At 34.0% G+C, this 13,072-nt stretch overlaps 1 protein-coding gene across 3 annotated transcripts in view; it reads left to right on the top strand.

The window, feature by feature from the left end:
• The first annotated feature begins 63 nt into the window (after positions 1 to 63).
• LOC136028162 (BMP-binding endothelial regulator protein-like) overlaps positions 64 to 13,072 on the top strand; it is a 74,756-nt gene continuing 61,747 nt past the window's right edge. Inside the window, exons 1-2 of one of the 3 annotated variants that reach the window (XM_065705843.1) lie at positions 64 to 175; positions 12,228 to 12,359. In XM_065705843.1, coding sequence (XP_065561915.1) covers positions 12,290 to 12,359 — 70 coding nt within the window. In that variant the 5' untranslated portion in view covers positions 64 to 175; positions 12,228 to 12,289. Of the gene's footprint in view, positions 322 to 12,227; positions 12,360 to 13,072 lie in introns of all 3 variants that reach the window. The other 2 variants (XM_065705845.1, XM_065705844.1) reach the window with 2 other exon arrangements.

The following is a 13,072-nucleotide window of genomic DNA, read 5'->3' as shown; positions in this document are numbered from 1 at the left end:
TGAAACTTACGCTCACTGCTAAAACTATTAGATGGCAATAAATTTACTCGTCTTATTCATATAGAAAAATAACGACATTTGCATTTTTTAAGTGGGAGTATGAGTAATGAAATTGATTATTTACTGTAAACTAAATCTGGCGCATGCAAAGAATTTTCCTTCGTAACCATTCTAAGTGAGTTGATTGCGTAATTCTAGATGAGCTGACAGGAAATTAACCAGAGCTCAGGCAATGTTTCAAAAAGAACTTTAAAATGTCTATATCTACCCTTTCACTTTTCAAAGGGTGACAACCTTTTAATGAATAAGGCAGCTTTTGGGGTAAATTTTTTCTTTGTTTATATAATTTAGCTACCTAGGAAGGAAGTGAATGTTTGTGACGCCTTTATTTTTAGCTATGCTCTTTCAAAATATAGTAATTACTTCCCAGAGAAATTTCATTCTGAACCCTCAATGGATATCTTCTCCATGTATTTTAGACTATGATGTAGGGTGTATGGGCTAGTCAAACAAATACAACGTAGAAACAATAGGGAAAGTTTTTTCAAGACAATGGAAATTATTTATGTAGATATTTTGGCCCTATGTCCAAGGGCCGTCTTCAGCACAATACAATGCTATATATATATAAAAGAACTTACATCAAATTGTGAGAATTAAAACTGAATATAAAAACACTTATTAAAACAATTTTTTTTTTAAAATATAGCCCTAGCATCCTTACTTCAGCGAAGTTCAACCAGGACTGGTGAAAAGAATGAAATGAAGAAATATAAACTCATTCAAACTAAAGAGAATAAAATGATTAGATGCAATTTCTTAAAGCTAATCTTGCTTGTTTAGCAGCCTGTCTCAAAGGCCTTTTTGTGGTTGGTTCAGTACTATTATAAATTGGTTTAGTAAAATATTTTGTTAGATCATTTTTAATTAAATTTGAGTATAAAGAATTTAGTGAGTATTCCCCTAAGTCCCTGTTCAAAGAAATATTTTTATTTATTTTGAGATTAATTTCAATTGATTCTCGAACCACCTGTTTTATTCCCAAATCATTACTAATAAGTGAAGAGTTTTCAAAAAGTATCATGTGGGATGGATTATTAAATATATGCCAACCTAGAGCAGAATCAAAGGAATTGTTGGAACCATTTGAAATTAAGGCCTTGTCTATGTCATTTTTATGCTGTTGTAACCTTTTGTCCAGATTCTGATGGGTCCTGCTGACATAGTATTTTCCGCAATCACAGGGTATTTGATAGACCCCTCTTTGGCGAGTAACTGGGGTCTTATCTTTACCCGAATTTAAGAAATTGATGATTTTAAAATTATTAGTAAAAACTACGTACAGATTATTTTTTGTGCAAATATTTTTTAATTTTGTTGTAATCTTTGGGATATACGGAAGATAGACAATATTTGAGGGCTTATCAATAGCCTCACATTGTGAAGTATCTTCTTCGATTTTACAAGAATGTCTTTTTATTCTATGGCTAATTATTTTATTTACAAAAGGAATGGGGTATCCATTACCAAAAAGAATATCTCTGATAAAATTTATTTCTGAATTTATATATGAATGGGAGCAAATATTTAGGGCATGATCAATGAGGGAAATTACAACTGCTCTTTTAACTTGTGGGGGGTGATTTGAATTAAAGTGAAGATATCTATTGTTTTGTGTTGGCTTTTGATACATAGTAAAATCCAGTTCATCAGCATTACAAATAATTAATACATCTAAAAACGGTAGTTTATTTTCAATTTCAACTTCAAGGGTGAACTGCAAATTTCGGTCATAAGTGTTAAGATGATCTAAGAAGCCCCAAAGTTCAGCTTCCCCATAATTCCAAAGTGAAATTACGTCATCCATATAACGACCCCAATAGACATGTTTTAGAAAATAAGAATTCAATGCCCAATTCTCAAGATTCTCGACGTAAATATTTGCTAGTAGCCCGGATAAAGGTGCCCCCATGGGTAATCCATTTTTTTGCTGATAAAAAGAATTGCGAAATTGAAAATACATAGGAAACTTATTACAAATTTTAACAAGAGTCATTAAAACTTCACAATCAATTCCTGTTGCTGAAGTCTCGATCAAGTGGTAATTTTCTTCTATTTTGTTTTTTAATAATTCCTCTGAAATAGTTACATCTATATTTGTATACATGGAAACAATGTCGAAACTACTAACTATTGTGTTTTCTGAAATACTTGTGTTGCTAAGTTTTTTAATCAAATCTGCCGAGTTATGAATATAGGAATTTTGAGAATACAATAAAGGTTTGAAAGCTGCACAAAGCCATTTTCCAATATTGGCAGCAGGAGCTTTAGTACAAGCTACAATAGGTCTTAAGGGAATACCCTGTTTATGTATTTTTGGTAAACCGTAGAGTTTAGGACAGAAACTACCACGGGGAAAAAATTTATTGTATAGTTGTGGGGTGATTTTACCATTTTGTTTTAGCTGCTTTAATTCATTTATAATATTATTAGGAATTCACTAATAATATTATAAATGAATTAAAGCAGCTAAAACAAAATGGTAAAATCACCCCACAACTATACAATAAATTTTTTCCCCGTGGTAGTTTCTGTCCTAAACTCTACGGTTTACCAAAAATACATAAACAGGGTATTCCCTTAAGACCTATTGTAGCTTGTACTAAAGCTCCCGCTGCCAATATTGGAAAATGGCTTTGTGCAGCTTTCAAACCTTTATTGTATTCTCAAAATTCCTATATTCATAACTCGGCAGATTTGATTAAAAAACTTAGCAACACAAGTATTTCAGAAAACACAATAGTTAGTAGTTTCGACATTGTTTCCATGTATACAAATATAGATGTAACTATTTCAGAGGAATTATTAAAAAACAAAATAGAAGAAAATTACCACTTGATCGAGACTTCAGCGACAGGAATTGATTGTGAAATTTTAATGACTCTTGTTAAAATTTGTAATAAGTTTTCTATGTATTTTCAATTTCGCGATTCTTTTTATCAGCAAAAAAATGGATTACCCATGGGGGCACCTTTATCCGGGCTACTAGCAAATATTTACGTCGAGAATCTTGAGAATTGGGCATTGAATTCTTATTTTCTAAAACATGTCTATTGGGGTCGTTATATGGATGACGTAATTTCACTTTGGAATTATGGGGAAGCTGAACTTCGGGGCTTCTTAGATCATCTTAACACTTATGACCGAAATTTGCAGTTCACCCTTGAAGTTGAAATTGAAAATAAACTACCGTTTTTAGATGTATTAATTATTCGTAATGCTGATGAACTGGATTTTACTATATATCGAAAGCCAACACAAAACAATAGATATCTTCACTTTAATTCAAATCACCCCCCACAAGTTAAAAGAGCAGTTGTAATTTCCCTCATTGATCGTGCCCTAAATATTTGCTCCCATTCATATATAAATGCAGAAATAAATTTTATCAGAGATATTCTTTTTGGTAATGGATACCCCATTATTTTTGTAAATAAAATAATTAGCCGTAGAATAAAAAGACATTCTTGTAAAATCGAAGAAGATACTTCACAATGTGAGGCTATTGATAAGCCCTCAAATATTGTCTATCTTCCGTATATCCCAAAGATTACAACAAAATTAAAAAATATTTGCACAAAAAAATAATCTGTACGTAGTTTTTACTAATAATTTTAAAATCATCAATTTCTTAAATTCGGGTAAAGATAAGACCCCAGTTACTCGCCAAAGAGGGGTCTATCAAATACCCTGTGATTGCGGAAAATACTATGTCGGCAGGACCCATCAGAATCTAGACAAAAGGTTACAACAGCATAAAAATGACATAGACAAGGCCTTAATTTCAAATGGTTCCAACAATTCCTTTGATTCTGCTCTAGGTTGGCATATATTTAATAATCCGTCCCACATGATACTTTTTGAAAACTCTTCACTTATTAGTAATGATTTGGGAATAAAACAGGTGGTTCGAGAATCAATTGAAATTAATCTCAAAATAAATAAAAATATTTCTTTGAACAGGGACTTAGGGGAATACTCACTAAATTCTTTATACTCAAATTTAATTAAAAATGATCTAACAAAATATTTTACTAAACCAATTTATAATAGTACTGAACCAACTACGAAAAGGCCTTTGAGACAGGCTGCTAAACAAGCAAGATTAGCTTTAAGAAATTGCATCTAATCATTTTATTCTCTTTAGTTTGAATGAGTTTATATTTCTTCATTTCATTCTTTTCGCCAGTCCTGGTTGAACTTCGCTGAAGTAAGGATGCTAGGGCTATATTTAAAAAAAAAAAATTGTTTTAATAAGTGTTTTTATATTCAGTTTTAATTCTCACAATTTGATGTAAGTTCTTTTATATATATATATAGTATTGTATTGTGCTGAAGACGGCCCTTGGACATAGGGCCGAAATATCTACATAAATAATTTCCATTGTCTTGAAAAAACTTTCCCTATTGTTTCTACGTTGTATTTGTTTGTTATGGAAAGGCAGTGTGGTCTTCGTCGCTATTTTCGTATGGGCTAGTTAAAATTAGTTTAAAACTCTTTTCTATTAACTGGTTAAATCCATTACAGCATCAGAGGACAGGTTGACTTGAAGCCTTGGGCTGACACCAAAAGTTAAAAAAAAAAAAATGAACCTTGCCTAGTTGCCTAACTCTGCCTTGTAGAGGGTCCCAGAATAGCTTAAAGGTCTTGTTCTGGGCTATTATGGGCTATATGATTACTTAATAGGCCTAGTTTTTACAAAATTGGTAGGCAAGAAAAAAAAAATTGTTTTGAACACTGAATTTTGCATATTGCCTTAAGTGGCATGTAGACTAAAGCCCAGACTAGTACTTCTACAGGACAAAATATGTTTTTTTATTTATTTTTAAATCCTAGGACATAGAATTATGCCCCATAATTAAAATAATGGGATAAGAATCATGTCTTTCACTTTATCAGGTAAGTGGGTAATTACTTGAAGTAACCCCTACCACTTTGTCATATTGTAGAGGGTGACTTGAAACTACTATAAATTCTGTGCTTATATCTGACTGGAATTTAGATGAATGGCTATAAGTAGACTCAGACATTAGGACTGATCAGAAATATAGGATTATAGGTAGTATCCTCAGACAGAAATTAAAAAATCCTTCAACCCAAAAGTTTAATAGATGCTAAGGTACTTGTGCTGTTCCAAAGATACAGAAGGTGTATCTTTCAGAAACAGAATATATATAAAGTCAATATATCTTCTACCGTGTCTGTAGATAGTTTACATATAACATTAATGTAAATGAGCAAATTTACTAGTGCTACCTACCTGGATTTATGGCATTTTCCTATGTCTATGAAAACACAAAAATGGAGTGTTTAAAAACAGCAGTCAATGACTAATATTTTGATGCTGAGAATTTTTTCCCCAAAAAGTTAAAATGTTTTTCTTCAGTTTTATGTAAGTACAGTTGCTTTAAAACCATTTTTTATTTTGTTTCTATGAACCTTCTAGGAAATTTATGTGTTTTATCTGAAATGTTTAGCTTTAACCCCCTTGTGACCCTCATGACTTGATATAGGGAAGTTTAGCAAAATAGAACAAAGTTGCTTTTTGTGACTAGGAAAAGAAATAACTTGCTAGTTTTCCTTTCTTCACCTTTTCTTTACTCTTCATTTTGTGCCATTACTGCAAACTGACTTCCACCTAAGTTTTTCCAAATTGGTCACTCCTGGGACTACCAGAGAAAAATAAACACATGAAACAGAGGGTAAGATCTTTCTTGATATTGTATTCAAAGAGCTGGTGATCCTCATACTACTGTTCTGAATGAAAATGCCAATGTTTCATTTCTTATATTGAAAAATCAACTAGGAAAACACTCAGTTTTGGTTGATAAAGACCATATGAAATAAGGTACTTCCTTTGGTTTTCAATAGAGATTGACTTCCTTATTTTTGGACCCTTGTGAACTATGCTTTGAAAATCATAACTGTAACTTTTGACAACAACTATACTAATTGTTGAAATATTAAAAAGTTCTTCAGTGAAATCAACTGTTAGCACTTTACATAGCTCAAGCACAGAAGATGATGTAGATTGTATTTCCACCAAGACATCTCTTGCGTTCAACATACAGATTTTCCCAGACAGTCTCAATATTGTCATTAGAACCAACAACTAATGATACAGTGTATTCCAGCTTGGTAAAGCATGTAGAAAATATCTTGTTGTGTCTTTGATCATAAATGTCATGCCGAATATTTGCCTGATTCTCATAATCTGTGTTGATTGATGGCATGACATCAAAATTACCATAAAGTATCAGATGCACAAACTTGGAATAATTTCTGTTTGGTAGAGGTTTTAAGGTTGCTCATTACTTTTATCCTGGGCAAAAACTTACCTTCCAACTGGAATGACCTACAACACTCCCATTCTAGGGCAAAAATTCCAAGTACCCAGCCAAGTCTTGCTTGTCCTTTTCAAGTGGTGTATCCCTTTCAACCTTGTATTGTAATCAAGTTTTTTTTCCAATGCCCTGTATGCATTTGCTTTGAAAGTTTCTCGTGGGGCTCCTGTTCTTTGAAGTCTAATTACTTTTCCATTGTGTTTAGAAATGTATTGCCTTCTTTTCTGCTGATAGTTAAAGTTTGACCAACAATCCATGCGTGTAACCTTGTCTCTTGCTTTTGGTTTGTTTATATTATCTTGTCAGGCTCCAGTTGAAGTTTTTGAACTGCTGAACCATCAGACAGAAATGGATCATGTGTAAGCATAAACATATTTGTAATTTCATTTGTTAAGCTAGCAGACCAGTCCTTTTAAACCTGGTTTAATTTAAATGACTCTGTTTAAATCCAAAATTATTAAAAAGAAGAATTAACAATAAAATAACATAACTCTATTCTATGTACATGGAAATTCAGTTTTTGGTATCTACAACTGGAATGAAGCAAGGTTAAAATCAACAATTTCTCTACTGAGAATTCTGAAAATTAAAAAGTCTTTTCAGGAGAAGGAAAATACAATGCAGACTGTCTCTGACTGAATTGAGAACTTGGGAACAGGATAAGGCAAAATAGTAAGTGACTACATAAAAAATAGGGGCCATATCTGAATTACCAGACAAAAGCAAATCATATGCAAGCATAAGCAAGTTTTCAAGGCATGAGCTGCTACCAGTCTGGTGCCTTTAAACCTAGTTTAAATTAAACAACTCTATTCTATTTACAAGTGAATTTGGTATTTGATATCTACAATTGAAGTTGAGTTGTGTCAAAATCATTGATTTCTTTACTGAGAACTTTGAAAATGCAAAAGGGTTTCCAGGAGAAGGAAATATTTATAAATAATATAAATAAACTACTTATATGGCTCTGCAAAACCAGGGGGGTGAGTAAGCCCCCCCCTTACAAGTCACCCCTAGCACCATAGTGTGCATATAGTAACTATGGTTAATTCAACATCCACCTGAACATATTTTAGAAGTTTCAACTAAATACTCTATGCTGTTCATGAGGTATAGCTGTTATGCCCTTCTGATTACCTGCATTGACATTGTATGCTTTGACATAGTTTTAATCAATTTCATTATCTCTTCTAATTTTGGGGTTTTGACAAACCATCCCTCAACAAATAGATTCCAGCATACGTCCCTACTGACACAGTGGCATTTTATTTATTTAATGGTTCATCACTAGGAAATACAGCTCATGCTTAGATTATTGTTATATGTTGAAATGTTTTTTTCTTTTTTTTTGTATTGGATTAATGTTGTGTTTGAAATAAAGGTGGTAAGCTTTAAGCTACAGGAATTAATATTAACTTTTCCCTGACAACATTAGCATAATCATAGCTTTACCATGCAATTCATATTAACGCTTAAATGACTAAACGCCAGTAAAAGAAGCAATTACCAGCTAAAACTCTGTATAAACCCTTATTTATATTACTTATATTAAACCCAGTTATAAACTCTTTTATAACCCACATTTGCATAGTGTGTTTTGATTCAGTTCATAAGACTGCCCTTGCTGTTCTCTGACAGTTTTACTAATGCTCTTAATAGTAGATAATAATAGTGTGGATAGTAGTAGAAGTAATATTAGTAGTACTAATAGTGATATAGTAGTAGTATTAGTATTAAGCAGTAACAGTATTCAAATTTGCCTTTTTAGGCTGGTTTAGTATCTCACTCTCATGCCCTGATAATTTCATTTTAATACCTTAAGCCGTTTATGAAATATTGCTGATACGTCCTGTTGATAATCTGCATGCACATAATATATTTTGGCCTAGGCCAACATCCCCCTCAACAGTCCCTGAAATTTCCACATTAGTACAATTAGCCTTAATATTATTAGCACTACTCCTAGTTGTTGTGTGCTCATATTGCATTTTTATTAGTTCAACATGCCCTGAAAGTTTCAACCTATTACCCTAGACCATTCCAGGGATATTGCTGATACGCTCTTTTGACAACCTGCATGCACAGAGCATTTTGATTTTATTGAATATCCCCCTAAACATTACCTGAAAGTTTCATCTTCCTGCCTTTAGCCTCAGTAGTAGTAGTCATAGCAATAGCAGCAGTAGTAACAGTAGCAGAATGCAATAATGCCTTTTGTTTAATTTAACATCCCTCTTAACACGCCCTGAAAGTTTCGCCTTAATACATTAAGCTGTTCCAACAAAATTGTTCATTCTTCATGTTGGCAACTTGAATGCACACAGTGTGTTTTGATTTAGTTCAAAATCCCCTTAAATATTCCCTGAAAGTTTCACCGTAATACCCTTAGTCTCAGTAGAAGTAGTGGTCTTAGCAGTCATAATGGTAACAATAGTGGTAGCATGCACATTTGCATTTTGGTTAGTTCAACATCTCCCTCAATGTGGCATGAAAGTTTCAGCTTGAAACTAAGTAGTTCCAAAGATCCCCTTAAATATTCCCTGAAAGTTTCACCTCAATACCCCTAGTCTCAGTAGTAGTAGTAGTCATAGCAGTCATAGTGGTAGCAATAGCAGTAACATGCACATAGTGCATTTTGGTTAGTTCAACATCTCCCTCAATATGCCATGAAAGTTTTAGCTTAAAACTTTTAAGTAGTTCCAAAGATATTGCTTCTATTCCCTTTTGAAAACCTGCATGTATTTGGTTTGTTTTGATTTAATTAAAACTCCTAGACATTCCTTGAAAGTTTCATTTTAGTACCATTAGCCTCAGTAGTTGCAGCAATCATATTAGTTGTAGTAATATGCACATAGTGCCTTTTGATTAAGTCAGATCTTTGTCAACATACCCTTGAAGTTTCAGTTTAATAATCTGAGCCATTCCTGAAATATTGCTTGTACACCTTTTTGACTATCTTCATGCTCATAGTGTGTTTTGATTTAGTTTAACGTCACCCTTGACATTCCCTGAAAGGTTCACCTTAATACCCTTAGCTTCTGTACTAGCAATAACCGTAGTAGTTAATAGCATTAGTATCAGTATCAAAGTAGTACCTATTGTGTTTTCGACCCCCCCCCCCTCAATACACGCTGAAAGATACAATTTATTTTTAAAAACTGTTCTTGTGATGTTGTCAATGTTTCCTTTTGACAAACGGTATACACATAGTATATTTTGATTCAGTTCAATGCTGTCTCAACACTCCCTAAAATGTTCACTTTAATACTGTTGGCTTTAGTAGCAAAATTAGAAGTAGCAGTAATAATAATGGTATTAGTAGCAGTATCATGCAAATATTATCTGTTTGTTAGTTTAACACCCCCTAAAACAAGCTTCGTAAGTTTCAACTGCATAATCCAAGCTGTTCGTAAGCTATGGCTGATACACCCTTTTGACAACCTACATGCACACATAGTGTTTTGATTCAGTTTAACATCCCCCTCAATATTATCTGAAATTTTCACATTAATACTCTTAGCCTTACTATTAGTTGTAAAAGAAGCAGTACTTGAAGTAGCAGTAGTATTAGTGGTACTAGCATTAGTGTTTGCGTGCACATATCGCCTTTTGGTCAATAGATCCCCCTCTAGGAATTCTCTGAAAGTTCCAACCTAATTCCCTAAAGCCATTCATGACATGCGCCCTTTTTTGGTAACCTTCATGCACATTGTGTGTTTTGACTTTGTTAAACTTTCTCCTCAACATTTTCTTAAATTTTCACCTTCATACCCTTAGCCTTACTATTGCTAGTATCATAGTAATTGTAGTTGTAGGAGCAGCAGTACTAGTAGTAGTGGTGTATTAGCAGTAGTAGTACCAGAAGTAGCATTAGTAGCAATAGTAGTATGCACACATTACCTTTTGGTCAGTTGAACATCCGCCAGTTTGATATGGTAAGTGGTTCCTGAGATATTGCTTATACGCCCTTTTGGCAATCTGTATACACATAGTATATTTTGTTTTAGTTCAACTTTTCCCTCACATTTTCCCGAATTTTCTCTTCTATATCCTCAGCCTTAGTAGTAGTCACTACGTAAACAGTCAGTGTAGTAGTAGTAGTAGAAGTGGCAGTAATAGTAGTAGTAGTAGCGTGCAAATATTGCCTTTTTGGTCAATCGATCATCCCCCGCATCATTCCGTGAAAGTTCCAGCTGAATACCCTCACTCATCCCTAAGTTACGCTCTTTTGACAACCTGTATGCACATAACGCGTTTTGATTTAGTTCAATACTCCCTCAACATTCTGTGAAAGTTTCACCTGAATGCCCTTGGTCTTTTTGAACACTAAAGGTCAAACATAACCTCCCAATAGCAAGCACTATGTGTAAACAATGACCGAATTGTATATCTTATAGCCCCTGCCCAGAGGGCTGTGGGGGGTTGACATTCCCAGAGACATAATTACTGGATTTTTAACCATGTTGAACAAAATGGCTGTATCAAAACTTTGCTTGGATGTGCTTGGGAATTAATGGGTGTGGGAGAGGGGGTTTGTTGCCATCCAATCACTTTTGACTCTTAAAAAGGACGCTGGATCTTTGTTTCCAATCGAATGAGCTCTATCCGAAGTTTCTACAACGATTGCTTCTGTAGATGTGCGTGTAAGAAGTGTCTTGATAAAAAAAAGGCCCACATCGTCCTTTACTTAGGCAGCGCTACTGCAATGCCTATGATTATTGTTAGTGTAATTGTTAGTTTTTTTAAACCAATTTGAAAAGTCTATTTGTTAATGGTCTGTTAAATTTTGCACTCTATTGTCCATAGGGTAAAGATAATTCTGTAGTTCTTTCACATCACTTCTTGGTCTCCAGGCTGCTATAGGCTAACTTGTCTCATAGTAACTGGGGTAAAATTTTGAACTGCAGTTCCATTTTTAGTCTGCTACCGTGTGATGGACTTCATTTTTCACTGTCAGAAATGTCAATGAATGTAATCGTTTTTATGTGTTGGAAAGTTATTTAATGGTGAAATTTGGTAGGGGTGTTTTGAGGGAAAAATATATAGTTTAAGGAGGTCTGTAAAGGCTAAGGCTCTGGTAATTTGTTTTTGCTTGTTTGCTGAATGGGTGTCTTTGAAAAGTTTTGAAAATGGAGGCTGCAGCATGGTTAGTTATCCTATGCCCAGATTCTTTGGTAAATTTCCAACAATAACAAATATGACAAGGGTTGTCTAGAAAGGGCTAAAGTCCAGATATCTTGAGCTCAGTTTCCCCTCCCCCCGAAAAAATTATTTTGTTAAAAATTGCTTAATCGTTCAAAATACAGCGCTATTGGGGGGTTGGGGGGTCGCATCTCGAAGATATCTTGACTTGCAAGATAAGGTAGGTATAGGCCTAAGAAGGATCATGTGAATCACCCTACTCCTCCTTCTGGAAACGCATTCTGATTCCCTCACTTCTTCTCCTTGCTGGGTGGAGCTGCAGTTGCACATAGATGCTAACCACGTGGGTGCTAGAAGTTTTTAAGGCTCAATTAAAACTTTTTATGGATCCATGTTTTATTGCAGTCCCCTGAAATAGTTGGTCCCACGCCATTGGGAATAATCTCCTCTATACGATGGTCTGAAAGCCCAGTAGGATATTTTTGAAGATGCAATCTAAAGTATACAATAATCAGGATACAAAGTTGCACTACACAAAAAATGCACTTTTTATGAAACATCAATCTGCACTCTCTTTTTGGTTTGAATTTGGTGAGCTTGTGCAAGCAAGTTTTGAGATTAACTCAGATTCAAAAGCATTTATGATTGTAAGTTATTTTGATGTACTGTTTTCTTTACAGATGCAACATGATATTCAAGCTGATAGAAGGGCACTAAATGTTTTTACCAAAAATTTTGAGCTATGAGATTGAAATGGGCTTTTTATCTCCTTTTCACAGCTATTATTGACTGTTCTGCAAGGTTGCAACTTGGTGAGTCAATTAAAGAATTTATTTTCTTTTTTTTTCATTCTGATATGAAAGTGCAGTAAATTCTAGATTATCGGTAGCAAAAGTTCTTTCAAAAATGGCTATTAGAATTTACAATCTATCTGTAAAAGATATGTAAAAAATAGTTTTTAAGAATGTGACATTTATTTACGCTGTGCATTTGTGAAAAATTATACTGCAGAATGTATAGTTTAGTACGAAATTTACTTAAATTTGAGTACTTTTAGACTGAGAATTCTATTTCAACCTTCCGAAATTGCTAGTTTATCTTAGTTTTTCTTGTGCACTCTTATTTTTTTTTAACCTTAGTCAAGCATCTTTTGGGTACTTATACTTCCTAGAACTGCTTTCCTATTCTTTCGAAGTTAGCCCTTCCTGAGCCTGTGTTTAGTAGAACTGCATTGCAAACAAGTTTCACTTTTCCCGAAAAGAACCTGTAACGCTTAAAACTATGTTTGACTAAACATGTGTGGGACGAGTCTGACTATGCCTGATTTTATTCGCGCTTCGATTTGTTTTACAATTCAGTGAAGTCTTCAATACTCCAAACCTATAACCCGTTATCTTAGCGTGATCAGTTAAAAAATTGGAGCCTTTAAGTCCTTGGATGACTCCCGGTTTGCTCAAGAGCTGGAGAAGAAAGAAATATCTTTGGAAAAAATGGAAAGCTCCTTCTCTAGTCCGTCACCTGGATG

This window comes from Artemia franciscana, chromosome 6, assembly GCF_032884065.1.
Source record: "Artemia franciscana chromosome 6, ASM3288406v1, whole genome shotgun sequence".
Lineage (NCBI taxonomy): Eukaryota > Metazoa > Arthropoda > Branchiopoda > Anostraca > Artemiidae > Artemia > Artemia franciscana.
Note: the sequence above shows the minus strand (reverse complement) of the source record. Positions and strands in the feature narration are given on the sequence as shown.